The sequence below is a fragment of the Amblyomma maculatum genome, chromosome 3, assembly GCF_055883805.1.
Source record: "Amblyomma maculatum isolate TAMU_Amacu chromosome 3, ASM5588380v1, whole genome shotgun sequence".
NCBI lineage: Eukaryota > Metazoa > Arthropoda > Arachnida > Ixodida > Ixodidae > Amblyomma > Amblyomma maculatum.
This window is the reverse complement of record NC_139346.1, coordinates 178,161,752-178,189,311: the sequence shown is the minus strand read 5'-3', so window position 1 is coordinate 178,189,311 and position 27,560 is coordinate 178,161,752. Positions and strand designations below refer to the sequence as shown.

Here is a 27,560-nt window from a genome sequence, read left to right as displayed (position 1 = left end):
TGTTGGCCGTCATATGCAAGGCTACTTTTCCCGCGATAGTTTCGTGCCCCCGAATGTTGTACCATGCCACAACAACCTGTACCGATGCCAAAACGAGTTTATTATCCAGTACCGAACAATTTAACATGCATCACCCACATTACGCTATCTGCTACAACCACCGCACTTGAATGACACAAAGCAAATTCATAATGCGCGCCACTCTACGCAGCGCGCGTGCGCGTCTTGGCGACTTGACATTTCTCCGCCTCCGCCCATGCGCTTGCCATGCGCGCGCACGACTCAAGCGCCGCAGGCGCCGCCAGTTGGGATCACCGATTGCCGCCGGTGGGTGTGCACCGCGCTGCGCGCTGCCTCTACAATGGTAAGCCACGAAAACGCTGGTGCTGCGGGTGACGAGCTTGGCCCCACGGGACGCGAAAGCCCACCGGCCACCTTCAGCCAGCTGGGAATACCAGTCGGCCCGGATCTTCGGAACACCGCGCTCTTCGGACCGGTAAAAGTGCTTTACTTCTCCTCCTCGACAGCTGCTGTTGATAGAGGCATGGCGCTCTGTGCTTCGGTGACGTTTGTTTCGAATGTCGCGCAGTGCCTGCGCTGCCAGTCGTGTAAAGCAGTCGCACGATCGCTGTATGGCGTTTCAAAGGTCTGCTCTTGGCCTCCGTGGTCGGCCGCGCGTAACGCTAGCTGTTGACAAGCGCACGGTGATCTCGCATGCTTTGCGCCGTGATTTCAAGAATATGGAACTAACCGTCAAGGTTGCATTGACAGATAAGTGTGAAATCCGCGCGAATTTTTTTTTTTTTTTTTTTGACAGACTCAGTTAGCTCATTATGAATTAGATCGAGGAATCAGCATTCTGGATTTGGATTTTTTTTTTTTTTAGCTATATAACAATGTCAGTTCAACAACACTATTTGGAAGCCTTTTTATTACAAAAAGATAACGCAGCTGAGTCGCGCATCACATGAAATTCTTTCTGCTTTATGTTAACATACCCTTCATTGTAGATAAAATCCATAAGTGTTTTAGATAGTATGTGCACACACGTACGCACTGAACAGTGTATACTTTCTTCTTGTTTTCTACTGCACAAGTCAAACGAACGTTTTTAGGCAAGTTCTTGACTAGCTCGAGAATTCATTGAAGCTTCAAGGCTAAATAAATTTAGTGGGGGTTTAACTCCGTTCCAGCCGATTAAGACGAGCATAAGCAATGTTTGGCATGGTTTTGCTTGACAGTTCAGAATTGAGAAACTGGCTTAGAGTTTGGCAGAGCGTTACTAGTCTTTATTGCACAGCATACAGTTGAAGGTACTTATGTCATCGGTTAGAATCCCTATTAAAAAGTAGTGTCTAACGTTGCAAGTAGAAAAATTATTTATTTTTGCAGTCACAAGCTTTTTTTGGTGGTGTCTCTTCGTTCTTTGTTGCGTTGCATGTTCTTTTGCAGTGAGTTTTAGTCCAAACAGTACTAAACAAGGCTTATATATTACTTGCTTTAAATTTCCACGTATTCTTGGACAGAGACATTACAGTCCAGAACTTTGGCAGGCAATGTACTGCCTTCAATACCAGTTGCAATGGTGAGCAACACACTTTCACATGCTAAAACTTACCATCATGTGATTCAGTAAATGGCATATTGTTTTTCTGTTCTTTTTTATTGCAGATTAAGCCATTTAGAGCCCTTTCTGCGCTGGAATGGACATTTTTTGCCGTTTCATCATTGAGCCTTGTTGTGTCTGTGGGCTTCACAGTAGAACGACTAATATCCCTACCAAAGGAATCTGATGATTACACATTTGCCATCATGTTGTGCTTTACATCATGTAAGTTGTACTTTCTAATATATTACAAGAAATCGCCGGCTAAAAAGGGACCACGAAAAAGCGTTTATGATATGATAACGCTACAAATCTGTAGAGGTAGTCTTTATGAGCATTACAGTCAAATTTATAAGCTCTGCGGGGACCTTAATATTTCATATAATTCTTTTTAAAAAATTGAAGGATGTTTAAGCTTGGCTTTTAAAATTTCAACGCAATAGTATTTAAAGCCCAATGCTTTAATGATGATGGATGGATGGATGTATATAAGGCTTTGAATCGGACGGCGGTTTACTCCATTTGTTGCGGCAGCGCCGTACGAAGGAATTTTCCAGTGAGCGCCGCATCGCAAGTGAGCAAAGCGGAAATGTTCTTTGCTATTCGCTCAACCATTACTTCCTTAATTAGTTTCTTTCTAATGATGCACCTACACATTGGCTGACAGTCACGAGGCATTGCATACATTAGGGCCACCTTTATTCAGAGAGAAGTAATGTGGTTCTGTGGCGGAGTAGTTGCGTGCTCACCTCACACCACAGGTTTCTGCAAGACCTTTATTGTTTCTTCACTTTCTTCTGATTTTCACGTTACAACCACAACGCTGACACCGGCTTATCAGCGACGCGGAGCCCTTAGGGCTATCACGTTAAAAGCGCTCCTAGGTACCGTTTGCAACCAATTAGGGCAATATCTCACTCTAGTCTTGTCCATCACATTGGCGTAAACCGGGCTTTCTGGATGCACCCTATGCGGATGCTATGGGGAGCAGTGGGGCGCCGTTTCTACCTGTTCTCTTTTATTTTTTTCGTGCATACTGATTTGCACTGAGTTGATGGGAAAAGGAGGAAAATCAGGTTTGATCTCCTGTACCTTTTTTGTTAGTGCAGCTAGCTTAAAAATTGTTACATTGCAAAAAGGACTGATGGAATATTGATCGTTCGTGTGTATTTTTAGTTTTAGTAATTGGCTTTTCATGGTCCCTTTAAGCCAGTAGTGTGAAATATACACATGAAATCTTTACTTTTGAAAATTTTCACTGACTGTTATTGGTGCATGTTGTTTTGTGACAAGGTATTGCAATGCAGTCAATAAATTAAGGTGTTTTATAACACCATCAAAGTAGTTCTGGTAAGTGCAGTTGCTGCTTTGCTTTTCAGCAAAGAAAGAATATGTTTATTTCTCAGGAGCAGGGCTGGGCAAGATACTTCAAAAAGTATCATCGATGCCGATACTCAATACCTTGAAAAATTGTATTTTCGATGCCGATACAAGATACAGAATCGAAATCGAGTTTCGATACAGATACTCGGTACTGTATCTTCGATACTTCAATACATGACTAAATTCCTAACATAATAAAGGTGGTAATACGATTAGCGACGTCCGGAAGTTGTGCTGTTCTTTCTGAAATCTTTAGAGCACTCATATCGTGTAGTTTTTCTAAAAAGGCTTAAATGAATACGCCAGCACGAAGTTATTGAAGCTTCTCTGTCCGGGCAGCAAAGGGTGAGAAGAGTGCCTAGGGGTACAGCAGTGTGCGTGACCACTAATGCGTGTTCGCCTTACGTTTCCACTTTGTTCATATCTTTGTGTGTCTGTTAATGGCTTAGCAGCTTCGTGGTAGTATGCACTCGTGGTAGTATGGTAAAAAGTACAACACCTACTTGCCGTTGCCTCCTTCAGTTTTAAAGAAAGGGAATCTGGAAATGTGGTTAACGTTGCTGGGGGGGGGGGTCATTTGTAGGGAACTCGGGCGGTAATACAAGCCGAGCTGTCTCAGTGCCTGTACTAGCATCTGAGCGAGCGCTGTCAACCGAAAGTCTAACCGCGGTTTCAACGTTTGAAGTTTTCTTTAGCATCGAGTATCTTCAAAATACACGATACTTTAAAAATGTATTTTCAATACTGATACTCCGATACTTTCATTTTCAGCACATGATACCTAATACTGATACACAAAATGTATCTAAAGATAGTATTGAAGATATGTGTATCTTCGATGCTGCCCATGACTGCTCAGGATCTCTTAGACAGTCTACTGTAACTATCAATTCATTACTTCATTATCTAGTAAACAGTATACACTCAAAATATTTGAGTTTTAACAGTATTGGAGATGCTGTGCGTCACGTCTGGCAGCTGGTTTCCTGCAGGTCTTATTGTTGCACTTAGATTTCATGATGAGTACAGCCTTGACTTGTGGCTGCAACTCACATTTCTTGTTTTGATATAATTTACAAGCCAGAGTGTAGTTGATTATCCACTTGAGTGCGGTGGACATATTACAACAGCTGCAAAGCTGCTACACTAACCAATTAGGATCTGTTCAGGTGTGCCAGAGTATGATGTTAGAAATTCTTGCGTTATGACAATTCCATCTAATCAAATGAGGAAATAAGGAACAGTTTTGAGTACCGTTATTAACAGCAGTTAGATCTCTAACCCAGCTACTGATATTTAATTCATTAGTATAAACACAAACACAGGTATTTCCAACAAGCAACTGCAGCTGCAGTTTGTTTAGACGATGTTTATATATATATATATATAAACATAAACTCCCTATGCTGATGCCCTCGCTCTGTTTAGTTGTCTTTCTTTGATGTCTAAAATGGACAGAGTAACATCTTTAATTTGGTCCTCTGCCATGTTATTACTTCACAAATACAAACTTCCAGGTGCTTGTGGAAACATGAGCCTCTCGTCCTAGTTAAAGATGTTAGTTGTAAACTTACATTATAGGTTTTGATAGGATGTCTTCTGCAAACGACTTGTTAACTATTAAGTTTTAGTCTTTTGAAATTCTCAATTATTTCTTAATGGCATTACAAATGATATTTTGACACAGGGCTTAGCCTGCGTCAAACTTTTGCTTCTAGCAATCATTGATCATTGATTTCTCTTACATGCACGAGTGCATAGAAATTGCGTCGCCATTAGCCTAGCAAAGGCACTTCTGCATGCACTATGCAGTCAGCTACAAAAACTAAGTTTAGTCAAGCTATAGCCCATCTTAAGAGTCACAAGGAGAGTGTAAAATTAAGTGTGAATCTATTGGGAGGAAATGGGAGTACTCAGCTTTCTGCAGCAATATGAAAGTAATGCCTTGGACAGAAGCTCGGGCGGGTCTTCCACCAAAGAAAATAAAAAAAAAAATGTTCTACAGAAAGACTGGCCAAGCGCAGAATGACCAAACCAAGCACCTGAAAAGTCTCGGATGCTTGAAAGAGCATGAGACGAAATCCATCATGTTGTGAAGTTAGTCATGTATGGTATCATATATTATAATGGGAAAAATCATGTAGGCCAAAGTGGGAGACATCTGAATGGTTACATTCGGAAACGTTGTTGCAACATAACCAACATGTGCAGGTAGTTTCTTGACATGCACTGCATTGTGTGGGATCGTGCCTGCAATTCACTTCACAAAAAATGCACTGTCACCAAGGACAGCAGCAGAGGTGAAGCTGATCTATATATATACATATGCATTATGTGGCACGTATGTCAAAGTCGTTGGCTCACAGGCAGCTGCAATGCTACTTGCATTTGCGGTGAGATTTCCTTCCCATCCATGCATGATGCCTGGCTTGCATGTATATTCGGCTCTGCAGTTCACAATGAATTGTTGAAGCTCCTGTATCTTTCTCTTGTGTTGCCGCGTAATTTTGAACTTATATCGCACCAACTCACCTATTACTGCATTATTGAACAACAGGCTGTGACAGTGGCACAAGTTGCTTGCGCCCACCTTTCACAATTTTTACTTCATTTTCTGTTTGCTTCCATACCCCACTTTCATTCAATTCACTGTAGCCAGCTGTAATCATTTTCTGCTGATTGCTCTTCGTTTATCACTCATTTTCCAATATTGGAATGTAAAAAAAAAAAAAAGTAAGTTCCAGTTATAAATCTCTATAGCTGGAGTAGCTCAGCTCGATCCCATTATGTGATGTGGCAGCACATATATGTTGCCAGCTATCGCCAGCATATTAGTGCCATGCATAATTCAGTCTCAGGTCACTGTGGATAAACTGCTACCTTAGTTTTCCTTTGTATAATGCACTGGTTGCATAGTTTAATGTGGTAATTTTTGTGCAAGAATAGCCTCAGCGATAAACACATCACGTGTCGGTATATGCAAAAGTAAGCACCTCATTTTGCGATCAGCAGTGGAGTATATGGGCGTACCCATTTTAGTGCCCCCCAGGTTGCCATAATGTGGCCATGGAGAGTACAAATCAATGCTTTGATGGATTTTTAACATTTAATGTACCACTTATATGCAGTTTCCAGGGAGGGCTGACTTGGCTTGCATTTTGAATACCTTCTTATTCTTTCTTTTTTCCAGTATTCTGTTTCTTCTACATTGTGCACGGCATACTGAAAGAAAGGTACCATGAGATTGCCGTTTTCTTGGTCAGCACCGTTCTTCTCATCAGCTACCTGATCATCAACGTTGCCTCTGCACATGCAGCTGGAGAAGGAAACTCCGTGAAATGGGTGCGGTAAATGCTCTGGATTATATGCAAAATGGCCGTACTTCATTTTTTATAGACAAGTTCTACAAGTAACGTGGTAATTCTGGTACGATATGTGAAGTCCAAGTTCTTATATTTTAACTGGCTTTTAAGCAAATAATTCAAAGCTAAGGTTTTGGTATTGCATTTAAACATTGTTAGCTGATACAGTTTTCAACTTTTTCATCAGTATGACTGATTGCTAGTGTTTTCCCTCCTCTTTTTTTCATTTACCTTAGCTAGAGCTAAAGCAGCGCACCAGTTAAAGAAGTTATTTAACACACTGTCATATTTTTATCCATCAAGCTGTGCCTCAAATAAAATAATTGGACAGTGCTCAGTTTTAGCTTTCAAATTGTCTCTCTTTTGCTTTCACTAATGCAGAAGTTTGGGCTTGACGGTCGTTCAGAATATTTCTGGCTGTGCTTGGAATGAATTTACTGAAATGCATTGTTGCGCTATGAACAGGTGTGTGTTCTATGCAGGTGCGGCTTGGCATCGCGATTGCATTTTTGCTTGCCATCTTGTTACTGGGTGGTCGTGTTGTGCTTCGCTATCGGCGTGACCGCAAGCTGCTGTTCTTAATTAATGCCAAAGAAGACCTGCAGTCTATGATCGGATGGCTTTTCCTCTGTGCCTCCCTCATCTTCTTCGATGTGCAGCTACAGGTGAGTGCAACAGTCACGGCACGTCCGAAAGCTCCGCAGTGGGCCACAACACTTCACAGCAGTGTAGGTGTAGCAAAACATGTTTGCCAAGATTGATAGGCGGCACTCATATTTTTTAAGTTTATTCTTACTCATTGCTTTCTTTTTTTAGAGGAATTGTCACTAACTTTAGTAAACATGATAACTTTAGTATGCTTCATATTCTTGGAAACCACAGACACAGAGTAACTAATTCGTTTGCTGCTGAGTCAGATCATGAGAATAATTCCCTAGCCATAATCATGACAGTTGCATTCCATTCGAGGTTCTAAAAACACCTGTGTGCTATGGGATGTCAGTGTGCTAAAAAAAAATAACTAATTGTAGCCATAATTGATGCCTTCCACTACATCTCCCGTAACCGTCATGCTGCTTTATACCGAGCATCGCATAATACATATCAAAAGCAAAGGTCCAAGCTTCTGCTTAATGCACGTGAGGGATGCATAAATGTTTGCAGTCAATGATTACACCAGTTTGTGTGGAATTTAATGCATTTAAAGGGGTGCAGAGAACAGTTAGAGCTTGGCCACTGTCACTGTGGTGGTGAAGCGGTTAGGGCGCTCTACTTCTGTGCCGAATTATGCGATATCAAATCCCGACCGCGGCGGGCACTTTCCGATCGAGACAAAAGGAGAGGCGTTCATGTGCTTTGCGATGTCGGCGCACGTTAAACAAACCCAGGCTGCTGAAATTGTCGGAGCCCTCCACTACGGTGTCTCTCATCAGCCTGAGTTCCTCTGGGACATAAAACCCCACAAAGCAACCGACCGACCAATTAGAACTTGGCCCGTTTTGGCAGGGCACCACATTCTAATCACAGAAACCACTCATAACTATAACAGAGCATTTCTAAGCTAGACAGGGCCAACAAGCAAAACTTTTAAGTGTCACCAACAATGGCTAATTTCACAAGTAAGGTGCATGGATTAACAATAATTTGCTAAGCCACCAACCACTTCAAAGAGCTCTGGCAACCCATCCTTTTCAGTAAGAATGAAGGATGTCATGAGTTCGAATCGACTGGTGGCGAAGAATTTTTTATCTAGTTTTCTCACCGGTATCCAGTCTTTTATATTCCAGATATTTACACTGGATTTTTATTCTCGTTTAGTCTGTTCTTCCAATACAGGGCATGTGATGATCCCACGTCGTCTCACATGGTATCTCAGAGATTTAAACAACCCTTGTTTGGCACTATATACCATTGATCACTCCTGTGCCATTTACCTCCCAACTAATGAGATCCATCCTTTGCTGCTGGATAGGCATTGGATAGTGACAAAGATCCAGGGAATCAATTTTAGCTTGAAAGAGCATTTTGGTAGAGTGTCTCCTATTTGAAAGGGAAATGGCAAAATTTGTTCACTGATGAGGGAGATTTCGGTCAAAGCCTCAGTTTTAATGCTGCAATTTGCCATATTACCAATTCTGGGGATTTAGTTTTTGTAACTTTGTTGGTCTGTGATGAGAACAGACTATTATTGGCACTTGCTAGAGCAGCGAAAAAAGGAAAAACGACATGTTAATGACATCTTATATTACTCTGTACATGATTTTGTTGTAATGTCAGTCGTGCATGCTGTGAGAAAGTCTCGGTGTGATCGAACTGTGCTTAAGAATAATAGCACAAAAAAACGATTCAAATTTAAGGTGAATGTTATTTTTTGGCCATAAGTGCTTTGCAGCTAATTGTCAACAGAATTTAATTAAAATGTTTTAATGAGCCAGATTGCTGCTAATGTGAAACCTCAAGATTTTGAAACTTTGTAATTCTTGGCAACTTTATAAAGAATTATGAATAACAACTAATAGAAGCTCATTGTATGCAGCTCCTCGAATTCAGTGGAAAAATTATCTTAGATGAGAATTTACTCCTGTAATTATTACTAAGTAATTGATTAACACTTGATCCTTTACCATGTTTATCACCCTTGTTGACACAATTGACCTGTCACCGTCAGCTTGCTTCACTAATCCCATATTTCAGTCATTTTAATGTAATCAGGTTTACATTATTTGCTCGTATGACAAATAGGTTATTTGTCAGTGCAACGAATGTTATGTGGTGCTAAGCAGTAACATTTGTTTTGTTTGTTTGCTTGTTGATTTTTTTTTTTTTTTTTTTTTTTGTTATTTGTTCTTTTGTTGTGTTGCTCCTCAGCTTGGATGTCCCCGCAGGGGGCACCTGTTAAAGCAGGTGTTTGTGTGTTTTGTGCGACACCACGGACCCCGAGCACCCACGTTTAGCCGTGCGTGGCATCGTCGTGTCTGGGGAAAAGGGGATCCTGGTGGTTGAGCCGATGCCGAGTGTTTGGACCTTTAAGGCCCCTCGGCGGAGGCAACACACCACTTTGGCCCACGCTTCCCATAGACGGCACCTCCGGCCTGACCCGACCGTGGGAAATCGGCAGTCGCCTTTTCCTGTCCTCCCCTCCATCTTTTGCTTTCCTGTCTTCTTGCTTACAACTTTCCTGTCTCCTCCTCTTTTCTTGGATTTTTCATTTTCCAGGCGGCAAGGGTTAACCTTGTGTGGCTAACCACCCTGTGTTACGCCATATTTGGTTATAGTCAGGGTGTAAGGCTGGCGTGGGCTGGACTTTCTCGGAAGCTCCCGTCCCGTCCCCTTGTTGGGCTCGGTGGTGGGCGGCCGCCACCCTGGCCGAACATCAACATAATTTTATGGCTTCTTTACTCTCACATGATCGATCCCGAAAAAGGGGTCGCACCGACGAAACCTCTAAATTCTTCCTGAAAAACCCAAACAGGTTCCCACGATTTCATGTAGTACACAGTGACAACGCTGAGAAAACAGCTAGACAAATCTCACCTTTCATAGTGACCAAGACACTGACAGAAGTAATAGGTCAGGGTTACAACGTAAAGAAACTCCCGAACGGAGACCTTCTGTTGGAAATCTTCTATAATCATCAACATGATAAACTGTCCACATTAAAGTCTTTTGGAGAAATCCCAGTGACCATCAGTCCACACCGTTCTCTGAACACTGTCCGCGGAGTTATCTCTGACGATGACCTCAGATCCCTAACCGAAGAGGAACTTCTAGAAGGCCTCAAAGACCAAAACGTAACAGATGTTTACAATAAAAATGAGGCGTGATGACAAAGAGATTCCGACCAAGCACCTTGTCCTGACATTTGCACAAAGTATCCTCCCCGAATCAGTCGAAATAGGTTATGTGAAACTTCAACTCAGGAAATATATTCCAAATCCTCGCCGCTGTTTCAAGTGCCAACGCTATGGTCACGGCTCCCAAACCTGCCACGGCAAGCCGAGATGTGCAAAATGTGCTTCCCATGAACACGATTCCCAAAAATGTGAGGTTCAGACACATTTGTGTGCCAACTGTGCCAAAGGGTAGTCATCCTGCCTATTCACGCACATGCCCAATATGGAAACAGGAAAAGGAAATCATTACTATCAAGGTCAAAGAAAACATAACTTTCCGGGAAGCACGAAATCGTGTTCTGTCCAAAAAACCGGCCTATTCTGTTGTGGCACAACAGGGCACTGAGCCACAACAGACTCTGGCACCTGCCCAGGTTTCACACAGTGAACCGGGAGCAGGGCCATCCGTGCCCTTGGTGGCTGCGGCCAGCGCTGCGCCACCACCAGAAAAACAGGCTGCACAGACCCCCAGGTCAGCCGGCCTCAAGGCCTCTCACCATGCGGTGAGGGGAAATACAAACGCACCTGTGCGGTCCGCACGGGCGTCCAGCGTGTCAGAAGACGCGATGGACACAAGCCAAGGCAGTCCTGTGCCGTCGACGTCAGGCGGACGGCGCAGCTCCTTGGATCGACAAAAACGAGAAAAGCCCCGAATCAGAGGGCCTGAAAACAAAACTTAACTTGCTCTACTCATTTAATACAAAATGGCTTTTTTTACAATGGAACTGCAGAGGACTTTTAACTAATATAAATGACATAAAACACTTATTGGCCACTCACTCACCACTAGCCTTGTGTTTGCAAGAGACAAATTTAGGTCCCAAACATAAGAACATACTCAAAAACTATACAGTCTTCCGTCGCGACCGAGAGCAAGCTCTCAGGCTCTCAGGTGGCGTTGCCATCATAGTAAAAAATGGAATAGCAGTTCGAGAACACAAACTAAAAACTAAGTTTGAAGCTATAGCGGTAACCTTACAGGCTTTTAAAACTATAACTGTGTGCTGCATATACTTAGAGCCGCACCTTAAATTTAGTAGTTATGAATTAGAAGATCTTTTAAAGCAGCTTCCAGAGCCATTTTTAATAGTAGGAGATTTTAATGCACATTCCATCCTTTGGGGCAGTAGAAAAACAGATGCGAGAGGCGAAATCATCGAGGATTCTATACTATGTAATAATATCTGTCTTCTTAACACCGGAAAACCAACCTACTGTTCATCTAGTTCAGGCAAAATGAGCTGTATTGATTTATCCCTCAGCTCACCATCAATTTTTACAGATTTTAAATGGGACGTTTTAGATAATCCACACGGAAGTGATCACTTACCTATACTAATCAGCTTAACATCTTCACCACAAATCATCCCATCCAAGCCGCGACGCTGGAAGCTGCATTTAGCCGATTGGGCACTGTTCCGAGAGAAGGCCAGCCTAGAAAAAATTACTCTAGATAAATATAATATAGATGAACTAAACGATGTTTACACAAATTGTATCCTTACTGCAGCACATATAGCAATTCCTCAGTCCTCAGGAGTGGTGAAACAAAATCACAAAACCTGGTATTCAAAAGAATGTAAACAAGCAAAAAAAGAACAAAACAAAGCATGGGGAATTTTTCGCAGATACCCAACACAGGACAATTTTGTCAAGTTTAAAAAAGCAAGAGCAAAAGCCCGCTACATCCGCCGCCACGCCGAAAAAGCCTCCTGGCAAAACTATGTAACTTCTATAAATAGCTCAACAACAACAAAACAAATGTGGGAACAGGTTAGAAAGCTAAATGGCAGCTACTCTCCATTTACCATTCCCCTTCTAACAGCCCCCGGAGTACAGACAACTATACAAGAACAGGCCGACATTTTAGGTGAATACTTTTCTGAAGTTTCCAGTTCATCACACTACACTCAAACATTCCTAAAACACAAAAACATAGCAGAGAAACAAAAACTCCCTACAAGTAATGGTACAAAAGAACCCTATAATAGCTTAATTACACTACAAGAAATAAAAAATGTCCTAGCTGCCGGTAAACAAACTGCACCTGGTCCTGACCAAATTCACTACAAAATGCTCGCCCACTTATCCGAACCTGCCATAGAGGCACTATTAAACTTTTTTAACAAAATATGGGTCCTAGGAAAATTGCCAGAGGCGTGGAAAAAAGCTGTTGTCATACCATTTTTAAAACCCGGAAAGGAGCCGACATCTCCTGGTAGTTATAGGCCCATTGCTCTCACCAGCTGTTTAGCAAAATCATTTGAAAGTGTTTTAAACATCAGACTAACTTTTGTTTTAGAATCTCATCAACTTTTAAACATTCATCAGTGCGGTTTTAAAAAAGGATGCTCAACAACTGACCATCTCGTGCATCTTGAAAACACTATCAGAGAGGCTTTTATACACCGACAACATTGCCTTGCCGTTTTCTTTGACCTTGAGAAAGCATATGATACGGCTTGGAGGTATGGGATATTGCGCGACCTAGCAGATCTAGGCATATGTGGCAGAATGCTGAAGGTTTTAAGTGACTTTTTGTCACATCGGTCGTTTCAAGTACGTCTTGGGACCACTTTATCAAGAACCTTCCTGCAGGAGAATGGTGTGCCCCAAGGGTGCATTTTAAGCACCACACTTTTCGTGGTAAAAATGAATTCGATTAGTAAAGTAATACCAAATTCCATAATGTATTCACTCTATGTGGACGACCTTCAAATAGCCTACACATCACGCAACATGTCCACATGTGAGAGACAGATCCAATTAACAATAAATAAGCTAACAAAATGGGCCAGTGAAAATGGGTTTAAATTTTCTCCGCAGAAGACAGTGGCAGTTATGTTCTCGCTCAAACGAGGCATACAGCCCAATCCTACCTTACACCTAAATGAAATCAAATTGCCCATAAACAATAACCATAAATTCTTGGGCATTACTTTTGACAAAAAACTCACTTTTCTCCCTCACATACAAGCACTAAAGAAGAAAGCCTCCAAATCCCTAAACATCCTAAAAGTCCTTTCACGCGAACATTGGGGATCTGATAAGGCATGCCTTTTGCATATATATCGCTCCGTTGTGCGCTCCTCCTTGGACTATGGAAGCATAGTTTATGGATCAGCTAGGCAATCATATTTAAAGAAATTAGACCCAGTGCATAACTTAGGCCTCCGCCTTGCTTGTGGTGCATACAGAACGTCTCCTGTGCATAGCCTCTATGTTGAAACTAACGAGCCTTCTCTGAAAGATAGACGAGCTTTACTTACATGCGCATATGTCCTCAAAATAAGGACACGGAAAAAACACATCTGTTACCCGATTGTCACAACTTGCCCCTCCCGAACAATATTCTCAAATAAGCCTCAGACAACAAGACCATTGATAATGCGATTTGAAGACATTTGCCGTGAGCTCCATATTCTGGACACCTTGCCTGATGTCGCTCAAGAAAATAGGCCCCTGGCCCCATGGTACAACTTTCCAACAGTCTGTGACCTCACTCTTACACAGTTCAAAAAGAGCGAAACTCCTACAGAACATATATTACAAGAATATCACGCACTAAAAGAGAAATACAGCAAATGCACAGAGTTTTACACAGACGGATCAAAAACTGCCTCCTATGTGGGCTGCGCTGTAGTGGATCGGAACTCCGAAAAAATTATTCGACTTCCTCAATGTGCATCAGTATTTGCAGCCGAGTGTTATGCTGTCCGGGTAGCTGTAGCAAAAATTGTGTACGAGGGTACTGAGAACAGTGTTATCTATACAGATTCACTGAGTGTGCTCACAGCTCTAAACTCCAGAAATGCAGTCATGCCATTACTCGGTAACATAATACACGATGTAATAAAGATATCAGCCCAAGGACATAACATAATATTCTGTTGGGTTCCAAGCCACATGGGCATTGAAGGAAATGAGAGAGCGGACGTGTGTGCTGCTCAAGCAGGCAGGAAAGAAATAGAGAAAGTAAACATACCTTATAAGGATTGCATAAAGTTAATTAAACGAAAACAAAAGGATATATGGCAGTCTATATGGAATAACCAGGAAAGTAATAAATTGCACCTCGTAAAGCCTATAATAGAAGAATGGGAAACAAGCACTCATCAGGAACGCTTCATGGAGGTTACAGTATGCCGTCTGCGTATCGGGCACACACATCTCACACATAATTTTTTACTAATGAAACAAGATAAGCCTACGTGTGGAGAATGCGGAGAAGTACTCACAGTCAACCACATCCTGATTGCATGCCCAAAACTAGAGACACTACGGAGAAAGCATTTCACTATTTTTTATGATCGGCCATCCCTTTCCATCCCAAATTACTTTTAGGAGAAAGAGCAATAATAAACTTAACATGTGTTCTTAGTTTTTTAAAAGAAGCAGACGTTCTGAATAAACTGTAAACTTAAACGAACCTTCTTCCCCTTTTCAAATAAGAACAGATTTTAACCTTGCTCTTGGCGCATGATAGCCTCAGTTGCTTATGCGCCATAAAACCCCAATACAATACAATACAATCAGCTTGGATGTGTAAAGTGATCTTCAGTGTGCGGTGAATAAAACTTGATAAGAACGCTATTTCAGACTTTGCTTCCATCAGCATCTCTGTCAGATGTAACAGATTCAATTGAGTCTAATATAAGTAGCAATTGCCTATGGAGGGTGGTTTTAATTTGATTTTGGCTGCGTGGCCAAATGGATAGTGACAGCTGCCATTCTGTGCTTTCAGGGAACCATGCTGATCTTTGTCATGAACAACGGCACATCCATGAACAACACCGAGAAAATCATCCTGGCTGTGGGAGTGGTGGTGACCGTAGTTTGGGCTGTGGCCGGAAACCGTACGGTGAGCGGTGTACTATCTATCGAACTTTGCTGCTTCGCCTAACTGCAGTTGTGCCAATTTATGTTGTGTGGTTGATGTTGAATGTTTTACTTTATGGAAACTGGTGAGGGTGCTCAAAAGTGATGACTGATTCTGTGTCCGCAGTTGTTCACAACTGCAGTTCATTTATGGGACTCGAAAATTTCGTAATTTACACAACTTAGAAAAATTTGTGTTTGAATTTATCTTATCGGGTGTCCAAGTCGGGTTAGCGCCTTCAGCTTTGCAATAGCACCAGCGTTCTCTGGGAAAGGATATTTTCAAGAAAAGAAGCCTGGAAAGCGCAGAAGAATGCTGTGTGCACCATCGAAAAAGGGAAAGCAGGGAGAGTAGATGCAAGCCTGGACTGCACTAAAGACTATACCTTCATTGCGTGTTGAAGGTTTTGCCACACTTCATATGTCGTGCGTGTGTCTGAAGCATTACAGGGCAGTTTGATCATTAATCGTTAATATTAAGGCAGCTACTTAACCACACTGGCAGCCTGAAAGATTGAGCAGTGCTCATGCTTAACCTTCAGCTATGACTGTTATGTGGAGTTCACACTCTCATAAGTTACTACCTCATGCAATATACGTATTTGTGCTAATGTGGTATTCATTCATCTAAAGTCATTATTAATGTCTGTGCTTTATAGCAAATAAATGTTCATTGTTGCAACCATGTATCTCATATTTTTTGCAAAATTTTCAATTTTTCATGGGAAAAAACCCCCAAAACAACTGCTGCTTTCTTTTTTTCTTTTTTTTTTTTTTTTTTTTTTTTTTTTTTTTTTCATGCCATTCAAAACTTACGAAAATCTTGCATCTCTAGTTCCAGGGTCTCTGGGAGGGTACAATAATGTTATTGGCAAGCTTTTTTAGCATCTGGTCCTCAGCGTTAGAAACACGGCATACTTGTCGGTGGATAGGAGGGCCATCGCCAGTGTCGATGTGGTGTGCCACAGTTAGAGAGCTTGGCCCAGCACAGTGTTATAGAGGTCAGAAATGTTCTAAAAAAGATTCCAAGGGGTCACGAAGCTGTACAGTTTTGTCAATGTTGAGGTTGATGGCCATCACTGTCATGTAGACGTCCGTTGTAAGAGCTGCAGAGTCTTCCAAGGAAAAGGGGTGACATCCAATGCAGTGACTTGGCATGGAGCAAGAGGGGCAATGTGGCCACTCAGAGGAGAAGCAGCTGGTGTGAAAAGTTTAAGCAGAAACGGCAGTGACAGGGGGTTCGACTTGATGGTAACAGTGGTATGGGGCGGCACAATGTTGTGGGATAGGAGAAGGTCAATAATAGGCGCAATGAGTTTGGATTTTCCGCCTTCACTCAAGTTACATCCTCGCATTGCTCATAGCATTAGGTTCATGTTAAAAAGCTAGTGGAACCCCATGACCACAAGCACGCGTGTGCAAATGGCTGCAGAATGAAGCTTGTGAGGAATTAGCCAATTCATAAGAAAATTGACTGCCCACATGTGGTAGCCCTAACATGTGACTGAACTTTTTTCTCCTGTTGACCGCAGATATACAAGGAAAGCAAAGCCTGGCTATGTTTGTTCACACTGCTCTGGTTCCCCAATGTCGTCTACATAGGCTTCAGGCTCTATTATGTAAGTAGACCCTCCCGTCCTCTTTACTCACACTTTCAAGAATCAAGACATTTTTAATAAATGACAAAAGAAAATTCGTACGCTGATATTTGGACCTATAGCCAACGATGCTAATCAGCGGTCCAATACAAAATAACATGTAGGACAGCTGTTACAAACAGATTGAAGAAAAACTAAATTTGTAGCCTTGCTTCGATTCCGAGAAAATGTATCCTTCTTTTTCAGCACTACGAGTATTGCCTCAATAATCCAAGGACACATGGCATGACTACAGTCGCACCACAAAAAATCCTGCGTTGACTTTGTAATTGCATTGGAAACAGAAGATACGAAGTTATCAAATTTTATATGGACGTTACTGTAACACAGATTTTGGACCAAAATCAATGGCCATATCCTAGCACTTCAGTGACCTTCTAATTTGGCCTGGGTGCCCCAAAATTTGCCGTCGCCCGATTTGAACAAAGATTGATTGCCAGCCTAGCTTGAATATGGCTAACACAATGTAGATCTCTAAATTTGGCCTGGGCCACCCCCAGATTTGGGCTAGGTCATCCCTAAAATTTGACCTCAGCTGATTTGGACCAGAATCGATGCAGAGTCTAATTCTACTGTAGTGAACACTACAGTGACCTCCTAATTTGGCCTAGGCCACCACCCCCAAATTTGGGCTAGGCCATCCTTAAAATTTGACCTCAGCTGATTTGGACCAAAATCGATGCGGAGCCTAATTCTACTATAGTGAACACTACAGTGACCTGGCCATGACCCCCAAATTTGGGCTACCATCCCCAAAATTTGACCTTAGCTGATTTGGACCAAAATCGATGCCCAGCCTAATTCTACTATAGTGAACACTACAATGACCTCCAAATTTGGCGTGGGCCACCACCCCCAAATTTGGACTAGGTCACCCCCAAAATTTGACCTCAGCTGGTTTGGACCAAAATTGATGCTCAGCCTAATTCTACTATAGTGAACACTACAGTGACCTCCAAATTTCGCCCCCCCCCCCCCCCCCCCCCAGAACAAACAGAAACTGGCGTTTTTTCTAACAGGCTGCCTTGATTATTTCTTGCACCGGTTAGTTGCTGAATTGCCAAACTGTTGGCATATAACAGATTCAGAAAAAACTGCGAAAAGTAAATAGAAAAAGATGCGATTTACCCTTTTAAATACCGTATCTCGTATCTACTCAATTCTAAACACCCCCTTTTTACAGTTTGGAGTTTACACTTTCAAAATTGAGGCAGCTCACGTTCTGCGGTTTGACAGGCAGTGAAACCAAGCTGATGAGTACCCCTTGAGTAGTAACTATTACCATTGTCCAAGTTGAACAAAGGGCGTTGCACGTTTTCTCTGCAGCTGAATAAAAATGAATCAGCGACGGCCCTCTACAAAGCCACCGTGGCATGTGCTGTAGTGGCCCTGCTGATTCGGGTGCTTCTGGTGATCAACATGGCCATCGTGGTGCACAATTTTGGTCGGGGAATTCGAGAAAAATGTACGTACGCGTGCTTTTCTTAATTTATTTTCTTTCTTCTCATTCCCTTCATACTGTAAAGGGAAGCAAAGGCTGTGACATAGAGTAGAACTGGATCGGCGGTGGGGAAAGATTCAGCAGGAGCTTACATCAAAACAGCCTGTAACGAATTTAGCACTGTCAGTCCTGCTAGGAGCACATGTTTGACACACTATGACAGTGGGTGAATGAGGCGTGCGACCTTCGATTGAAGTGTTATTCACGCAGTTTGATGGGTCTTAGTGTCACATTTCACTATGCCTCTTTTCCTGAAGGCCCTGTGTCCCATCCAGTCATTAGTGTAAAAATTACTGGCTACACCACCTGCCAACACCATTGATCTTGGGACGTTCTGATAGGATGCATTTACTTGGGTTCAACTGCCAAAGTTCTGTGCTATGAAATGCAAACCAACTTGTTTCTGAAGTGTTTGTCTGCACATGTCATGATTTGCCAGTGTGTGGACATTTTAGAACCTGCATTTGTATTGTATCATGTATCCACTTGTAACCCTTAAATTAAGCGGATGCCTGTTGCTGGTTGTAAGATTAGCTGCAGAATTTATAAACCATACCATTGTTTTTGTGGAAGGAGATGCATATATAGCTACTAAGTAGGATTAATGTCAACGCTGCAAGCCTTACTTTGTGACCTGCTTGTTGCTAACATAGGATGAAGTGATGCTGGTTTTTCGAAACAAACTTGCTGGCCTTTGCATAGTTGTGTGGTGCACTTCTCGCCTTTTTTTTTTTTTTTTTGCTAGCAAGCTTTCATGACTTCACAGTGCCTCTTTGTCTTTGACCCATGAACTGGCTACTGCTGCTAAGCAACTAAGGGGGGTCTGTTTCTAAACATGGGGGAAGAGCAGTGTCTGCTGGAGAGTCGCTGGAGTCGCTGCGCCCTTCCACTTACTACCGCTACTCTGCTCCTGACGTGGGCGTAGCGCATTCACGCTGCAGGTGAGGCTTTTGCAGGCCGCTGCGGCAAAGGCTCTCTGCACGGCTGGCACGTCCCTGTTTGGTGATGGGCACATCAGGGATGCACACTGCTCTTTGGAAATCCACTTGAACGAACTTTTACACTGTGTGCATGCGTGTGTGTGAGCTTAAGTTAAGATGAACTGTGAGGCTGGTTAGTAGAATAGCGAAGCACAGATATCACAGGAAGGCAGAGTGAGGCAGTGGTAGGAGGTAGTCATAAACTGAACAAAAAATTGGTGGAGGTTTAACGCTGCTAAATCTAGTTAGGCAAAGCATTGTTTTGCTCGGTTTTGCTTTGGCTTAGGCTTGGACATGGGCAGACATGGTTTTGCAGAGATTAAATTGACAAGACTATGGTATCGGGGATGGCCATCAACTACAAGAGGGAACACACGATGCTGTATCTGCCGTCAAAGGTGTGATGCACTATATGTGGTACCATGGTTAAGCTTTATACCCACGCTGTGACCTCTGGCTCGTTGAAGGTGAAGCGAATGCCCAGGTTGACCTTGGCTGATACATGGTGTAGTGTGAAGCCTTAGCTTCAAAATGATAGTTAAAATGATGGCAGATACTAAGGTATTGGCTGATCGCTGGAACTGCCACTCTGTTTCTTGGACTCCTGGTGTGCAGCCTGTGGAAGTGAAAGGAATGGCGAGGGTCTAGAAGAAAATGAAAAGGAAAGACAGAAGAGTTAGTTAGAAAGGCTAGAATAAAGAAAGACAGTGACTACGTGAAAACGGTGCTGAGTTACAAATGAACCCTATTTTAAGATAAGCACATAAATAACACAGTATTCTGTGTTGACCTAAATTGCTTTAGTACATCCTGAATCTACGCTGTCATCCACAGTTGTGTTTCTCGTGGTGAATGAAGAATCGGCCACACATCCACCACATCTTCGATATTCTTTCTCCTAGTTAGCAGTCGACATTATCCAGGACCACTTAATTGTGGTGCATAATACCCAGAAATGTGGCGCAACAAACACAAACACAAGTGAAGAGACGCAACACACGCGCACACTACCAACTGTAATATGGATCTGAACACACTTCCTCTTCACCACTCCTCTTCTTCTACACATTTCTGGGTATTGTGCAGCACCAACTAGCCTTTCAAGCCGTTATTTTAATTGTGGTGCTTCATGGCGTTGTCATACATTGTAAACCGTTGCTGGTATTCAGGGCTGTATGTATATCATCTTTACCTCGTCATGTCTTTGTGAGCTGCTTGTGGATTTCTTTCCTGGAAGCACATGATCAACTAAAATAAGATTGCAGAGAACCCTGCTTTGTTAAGCATAGTATTTTCACAATGTTAGTGAGCACACTTCCTGGTTTTCAGTCTCTACATAACTCATGTGGCAAAGAATTCAGATTATGCAGCCTGCTGCACGCATAAAATTGACATTCATTTTCATATGTAAGCACAAAAAAGTTACCACTTCAGTATTCAACTCCTTTTCAATACTGAAATAGGCATTGTGGTATTATATACTTTAATAACAAATTCCCATGCAAGCAGTACTACTGTTGACAACGCAACCTAAGTGCAATTGATGTATAACTTTTGTACCTTTCTTACATGGCTAGAGAAGGCTTGCGGTCATACTTGTTGCAGTAGATAATACCTCATTTAATTGACATGCTGTCATTTTATATTGAGTTGATATTGTAATCCCTGTTGAGGTGTGAACACCATTTTTTAGTTTGCAGTTTACTGAAAACCAGAGCATGTTATAAGTACACGAGTTCCTGGGGTGTACAGATCCATGTGTCAAATGATACAAGGTATGGACGGCGGCCCAAGATGAAGTGTAGAAGCAGGATAGGGGAAGTAAGCATTCAATAACTGTCTTCTCCTGCTTCTATGGTTTCTCTTGTGCAGTTGTGCCTCATTTTTGCTGTAAATTTATTATTGTTAAGTTAATGCATCAGAACAATAATTATGAAGGATGAAAGTGGCTCCCTTGAAACTTTTTTGATAAAGTATTTTGGGACAAAAAACTTTCACCAGTTGCAAAATTTTTCTTCATTTTTCTCAGCTTCTTTCCTTTATTAATTATAGCTAGTTTAGTTAAAAGCGGGTTAATTATAGCTAGTCATATGCAGAACAGATGCTTTAAAGTAAGTTGGAATGCACGCATAGAATACTGCATTAGCTGTACAGCAAAGAAAAATTTTGCAGTTCATTTGCATCTGTCCTGCCAATGTAGTGCCGTGTGGGAGCTCTTGGGAAAAGTCATTACTGGAATGCTCACCTTTACGAAGTTCGCTCAAGTGGAGTTTCAATACAGCAGGAGTATATACATTGTGGAAGGCTGCATGGCGGGCGGTTGCACACAGATCAGTGGACTTGCTTGTCTTGGAAGCTCGCACTAACAAACCTTGGTTGCTGCCGTCATGTGGCATGAAAAGTAGCTGGCACCATAGCATGTGCAGAGGCAACTGTATCCTCACTGTAAATGCACATACTTAAGCATGAAGACTCTTTCTTTCTATACTTTTTTTTTTCTATGCCTCTGGCTTTCCTGCTTGAGTAGATGATCTATTTCAAGCACGCAGCCAGGCCCTGTTACTTGTCTTGAGTGGCACTTCTTTTAATAAATTGTTGCATCGCTACATATTCTGTTATTCCAGCATGTTTTGGAAAATCTTCTAAGGCAAAGTGGGTACCAAGCTTGGGAACAGTTACTGATTGCAAATGAAAGCTGTGACAATAGCTCTAATCACTTCCTTGCTTGCATGAGTTTTAATTACTCCCAGTAATTACTCCTTAGCTTGTGTATGCTCTTTGACATCATTCTCGCCCTCCTTGTGGATGCTTTAGGAGTCTTGTGAAAGCGTAATTTTGTCAGATGAAACCGTGCCTGGATGAACTTGTTGCCGATTGAGGTATGTTCTGGGTTTGGAAAAAAGCACCGGTCTCAGTACAGATAGCTGTGCCGTGAGAGTTGTACCTAATTCCTGTTCCTTCACAGCCTTCGTGAAACTCCTTTTGTTGTTCTTACTTCTACTACATATTGTCCATGCACTGAACAAGTAAAGTTGTTACGTTGGTTTCGACAACTGCACATTTCAGAATCCATATTGAATGCTATTTTGGCGTATTGACGGACTGACAGGTTTTACAGTTTTTATATAAATTTTTTTTTCCTTTATTGGGGGTGAATAATTTCTTAAGTTGCAGTTGGTGGCTATGCCCTATACCATTGAATGATGCTGGGCAACTACATATAGTATAGTTTCTTTTAACATGAAAAGCTAGGTGATATTATTGGCAGTAGCGCTAACACTTTCCTGACCACGAGAAAAGTGCCTCTTTTAGTTTTTGGTTGTTTTCTTTTTGTGCTGAAACTTTAGGCTTAAAAATTTATTCCACGCAAAACAGAAAAGCTAACTAAGCAATGGAAATCTTTTAGCATAGATTTTATTTATTAGAGGAATTTGTTTTGGTAAGTGTCAAGTTTTACCAAGAATTGAAATAAATTGGCACGTATGTTCAGGGTGGAACTGCTCTTGCACTGATGGGCGAAAAAGCACCATGACCGGCATTCAGACATTTCTTAAGATTGTGCGAAAACATTACTCGCAACGGTTTTGCGAAACTAGAAATTTGCATATGAGCAGGTAGCTAACTGCCCCAGCTAACATTTGGCCGACTAATATCACTGCTCATAAGTTATCTTTTGGTTCAGCTCGTAAAAATGTCTTCACTTTATTCGAAACAGTTTGGTGATGTGGTTGATGGCCTGTATACTGCTCCAACAAGCTATATAGCATTGCCATAAGCGATTTTGTGCCAGACTATCTCAGAGGTAATACACTCACTCATCCCAGCATAGGTAGACAATAACTGCAATGCCTTCACCATGAGTGTCCCTGTCGCATAAAAAAGTTTTGTAGTTTGGATGTGCCATACAGTCGCTAGGCACACCTCTGTTCAGCCATGTTCCGTTACACTAGTGCACAAAGGCTTTCAAACAGGAATACATCTTCTAGCTTCACCTCCTTATTAACGATACCGAGAGCATACAAAGGCAGGATTCGTAGCTGTGATTAGGCACAAATACTTGGAGAATTTCTTGGTCGATTCAAGGTGCCAAAATCATGATGCCTACATTGCACATTGTTTGCCCTGCAAAAACATTGCCTAGATTGCTCATCACTCTTTTGGTCCAATAAGTAAAACTTCTTTACTTTGAGCTTATCGTTGGTCAAAAAGACCTCGCCCTTTGCCCCGTCAGCCACAAGCACTTGTTCGCAACTTTCTTTTTACCTCTACTGTTTTCTTTGCACAATCATTTTCGATAGTCGTTAATTCTTTATCTTGCTTTCTGCATTTCTTCAATCCCTACTCCTTTTCTCTGACGTAAAAAATTTCAAAATAATATACCTGGTCTTTCACTCTTTTCTAATTGAACTCTCAGTGTTTCCTGAAACGTCTTATCAACGACAGTTGCCTCAGGGTTGATTCTGATTCTTTTTTGTCCAAAATGCCAAAAATTAAGATTTCATACTGGACCAATTTTCTTCTGGCACTGTTGAATGAAAATTACTCGGACAGTTAGCCATTGCATATAGTGGAATAATTTCTTTATTGATAAGCACCTGTCAGACACTCTCTAATTGTCTGTGTCAGTCCAGCTGTTGCGGGCCTGGGATTTTCTTCATTGTGTTCTAACGTCAGCAGCAACGCCATAGACCTCCAGTGAACAAGAATGCAGAAAAACCCATATATCCGGTTTTGGGCAGAAATCAGCTGTATCTGGCTGTGATAAATACCATGTATGTTAAGAGTTTGCAATGCACTCTTTTAAGAGACTCTCTATGCTCATCCGTGATTGTGCTCGCTTATCTTTTAAGCTGGCCAGATAAGATAGCAGAGATGTGGCCATTCACTGCACGCATGGGTCAATGAATTTTTTCTAGTCTAGACGCCTCATTGGCGGCAAACATTAACTTGGAAACAACAAGCAATGTAATAGACATTGTATTGGGCTGCATAGCAGTTGTGATAGAAACAACCATATTTATCGTTCTTTTGTTATCTTTGTCTATGCCTCAAGCATTGAAGGAGAGATAGAATTTTATAACAGTGTGTTGGCATGTCTTTAGTCACAGTAGCAACTTAACATGATGGAACACAACAGTGGAAGATTATTGCACCATATTCAGGTGCTCACATGATTGTCTGCCATCACACGATCCTGGCATAGCAGCGAAAATTGCCAATAAGCAGCAGGAAAAAAAATTTGCCGACAATTATGTTACTTCCTAATGTGAAATTTGAGCACAGCTCGTCAGTTGTTTCACCTTTTCGATGGGCTGAGGCAAAAATTTCGAGCAAGACATGTATGTACAATTACAGACACATTTTTTTTTAATTTTCACACGTATTCCTTCAAGAAACAAACACTCCACTAACAGTTCTTGAGTGTCGTGAAAGAAGCTTTGTGGTTGGAGAATAGAAGAGAACAATTAAGTTAATCGGGAGGTTGCGGGAGGCAGCGCGAGGGCCCATAGGAATGTTGCGTGACAAAGAGATAGCAGCGACTGACTGATGCCGCTGACGCCGCTAGCGAGTGAAGACGTAACTCTGCGTTTCGGCTTGGGATGCACACACCGTGATCCGCTGATAGCGAGCCGGCGCTAACACGCTCGGTCGCCGCCATGGAGGAAGAGGGGGCCGAGCTGGGGACCTGAAAGGGGGGCGGAACTGGTTACGAGGCCGACGCGAAACGCAGGAACGGGCACCAAAGAGCTGCGCTCTAAAAAAAAAAAAAGGTTTGGCTGTAGACATAAGAGTTGTAAATCCTCCTCAGATTTTTTTTTTCTTGCATCAAATGGAAGAACTATTCTTTTTTAAGGCGAACAAGGCACAGAATACTAAATGCATAAAATTAGCTTGCGATTTCCACCTATTGCTGCACGCAGTGGTCTGCCGTACTTTGCTTCTGAAATGCTTATGGTGTAATGCATATTTTTGGTGTGTCTCAATATATATATAAGCACTTGCCATGCTTATGAATTGCCTCATGTTATCCTCTTATGTTGCCAGTACCCTATAGATCAAATTTATTAGCGGATTTATGGGCTGTCTGGTTTGGCCGCCACTCCAAGGTCTACCGTGTCACACTTCACGCACTCGTGAGTTTGGAAAAATGGCCATCTAGCACTTATGAAACAGTAAGCATCCAAGATATTAAAACGATAGGCAGAATATCGTTTCATTCCAGCCTATCTTGTGCAAAATCCCAAATACCTGTAGGTTCGTTGCCATGTTCAGTATGTGTGTCGTACTCTCCATTCACACTTTGAGGTGTCAAAATTCATGCGGTAATCTCATTTACTGCGTGCAGAAAGAAAAGGACATAAAACCGTTGATTTCACTCTCGCATTTCTATATAATTTCGCACCATTGTTTGCTTTTGCCACGCCAATTTGTCCTCTGACTGTGTACATCTACCTTCTGACCGCCGTGCTAAAACAAAAGAGTAACCTCATATCCTGCTTCCCTTTTTTTTTATATTCGTGGGAACTCCAGTGGAAGCCATTGGGACCAACCAGCGACCGCCCAGTAACCAAAGTGCACAAGAAGATGGAGTGTGATCTTGTCTTAAAATATGGTTGTGAAGCCTGCTGCTCCCGGCTGCGGGCCCTACTCTTCACGTGGCTCACCTGAAAGATTGAGGCTTGTGCAGCCAATTCTAGTGCCATAGCTTAAAGCACACCTGCACTTAGCCAATCAATCAATCATTCCTGTGGTGCTGTCAGCATTCTACTGGTGGTTGAAATATGTGTATGATTTTTTTTTTCTGTGATGTCAGTGCCACTTCAGTCAGGCAAGAAGTGGCAAAAGGGACTTACTTTCGCCTGCATGCCAGCCACGTGGTCTTCCAGGACTTATTGTTCCTTTGCATCATCCAAACTCAATCACCACTCTGTTGGTAGTCAGATTTAACTGTCAGACCTTGTTCCTCTGTATCAAACGTTATCTCCAAGATAATGGTCATCAACAAACCTACTGCACCCACTAATTACAGCTGCTACTACAGCGGCACTGTTTTATCTCATGTACTCGCATGAAACATTCACTTAGTGAAAACAACTCCTTGTGGGCTTCCCCGTATTGTCAGCAAAAGTTGTCAGTCACGTATTGTCAGTCACTTCATTGTGGTCTGTCTTTGTTTAATTTGTTTTGTTAATCACTGTGCAATCTCTAAGGGATCTGTATTAATTTAATGTAAGCTGACCATCACTGATGTGTGCGCAGTTAAAACTGAACTAGTACACAAACTATGAATAGTCAGCAAAGTGTGTGCCTTGTATCGCAATTGGTGTGTGTGCCTTTTGAACAATGTTATCAGATGTAAATCACAAGACTCATCTTGTACCTTGGATCTATCACCATGGTTCAACCATGCTCTCCAGCTCAAAACTGCTTGTTGGCCCCTAATGCTTGCAATCAGTGGTTTCTATTCAGTGCCTTCATGACTGCAAGGCTGCTTTGTATCATGGATAATGCCACAGACTGGTAATATGAAGGTCGAACTAACACAGCATTGATTTGTGTTATGTTCCTAATGCAATACACCACGGTGTGATACACAAATTGCTCTTTTAAATGTTTTAACCATAAGTGCAAACAAACAGTGTGAACACTGCACAGCTCGCACGTGTGCATGTATTTGTGGCATGTTTTTGTTCGACATTTACCACTGTAGGTTTTCATATATTTTTCCCTCTGCTTTGCAAGATGTGGCTGTCTCTTTGACTGTCATGACTTTGCATTGTCATGGGAGGCTACTGAGCAAGCTATATATTCTCATGGTTTTCTGTGACTTGCTTAATTGCAGAAGTGAAGGCTGCAGCATGAAGCTGGAGTGCCAAGCAGATGTTTAAAGATGTTCGATTGTATTATACAATGGAATACGGAATGTGAATGGCTAACATTTTGCTTGCAGTATTCACAGAAATGCAGTATATGTTTTCTGCATAGTGTACTGCAGCTGTGCAACACGTATTTTTAGTATTATAGAACATAGCTTAGCTGTTTGAAGAACGCTCATTTCTAGCTTTTTGACAGCACGTAAAGAAGGCATATGCATGAAAGGCTGTGAGAAGCACAGAAACAGGCTGCCAGTCATTGCAGAGACACCAATTGTGCTTTTATGTCACGGAATCCACATTGTTCTTGTCTGTACATGGAAATCTTATGTTGACTTGGGTCAATTTCTCATGTTCATGGTCCAAAGCTTTACACTTTTCACTAGGAACAGTAATCAATAAAGCATTTGTCTTGTTTTACAAAG

General features: G+C 42.0%; 1 protein-coding gene across 2 annotated transcripts; it reads left to right on the top strand.

The window, feature by feature from the left end:
• The first annotated feature begins 285 nt into the window (after positions 1 to 285).
• On the top strand, positions 286 to 27,559 carry LOC146197057 (uncharacterized). Of its 2 annotated transcripts, XM_084598792.1 has the most exons (9): positions 286 to 496; positions 1,672 to 1,831; positions 6,180 to 6,331; positions 6,834 to 7,016; positions 14,989 to 15,105; positions 16,655 to 16,741; positions 18,107 to 18,245; positions 19,132 to 19,222; positions 25,793 to 27,559. In XM_084598792.1, exons 1-9 carry the CDS (start codon positions 362 to 364, stop codon positions 25,827 to 25,829), a joined length of 1,101 nt encoding a protein of 366 aa, XP_084454918.1. In that variant the 5' UTR covers positions 286 to 361; the 3' UTR covers positions 25,830 to 27,559. The 2 variants fall into 2 exon arrangements, with proteins under 2 accessions (XP_084454918.1, XP_084454920.1); XM_084598794.1 differs by lacking the exon at positions 19,132 to 19,222 and having other exon boundaries at positions 287 to 496.
• Position 27,560: the final 1 nt, after the last annotated feature.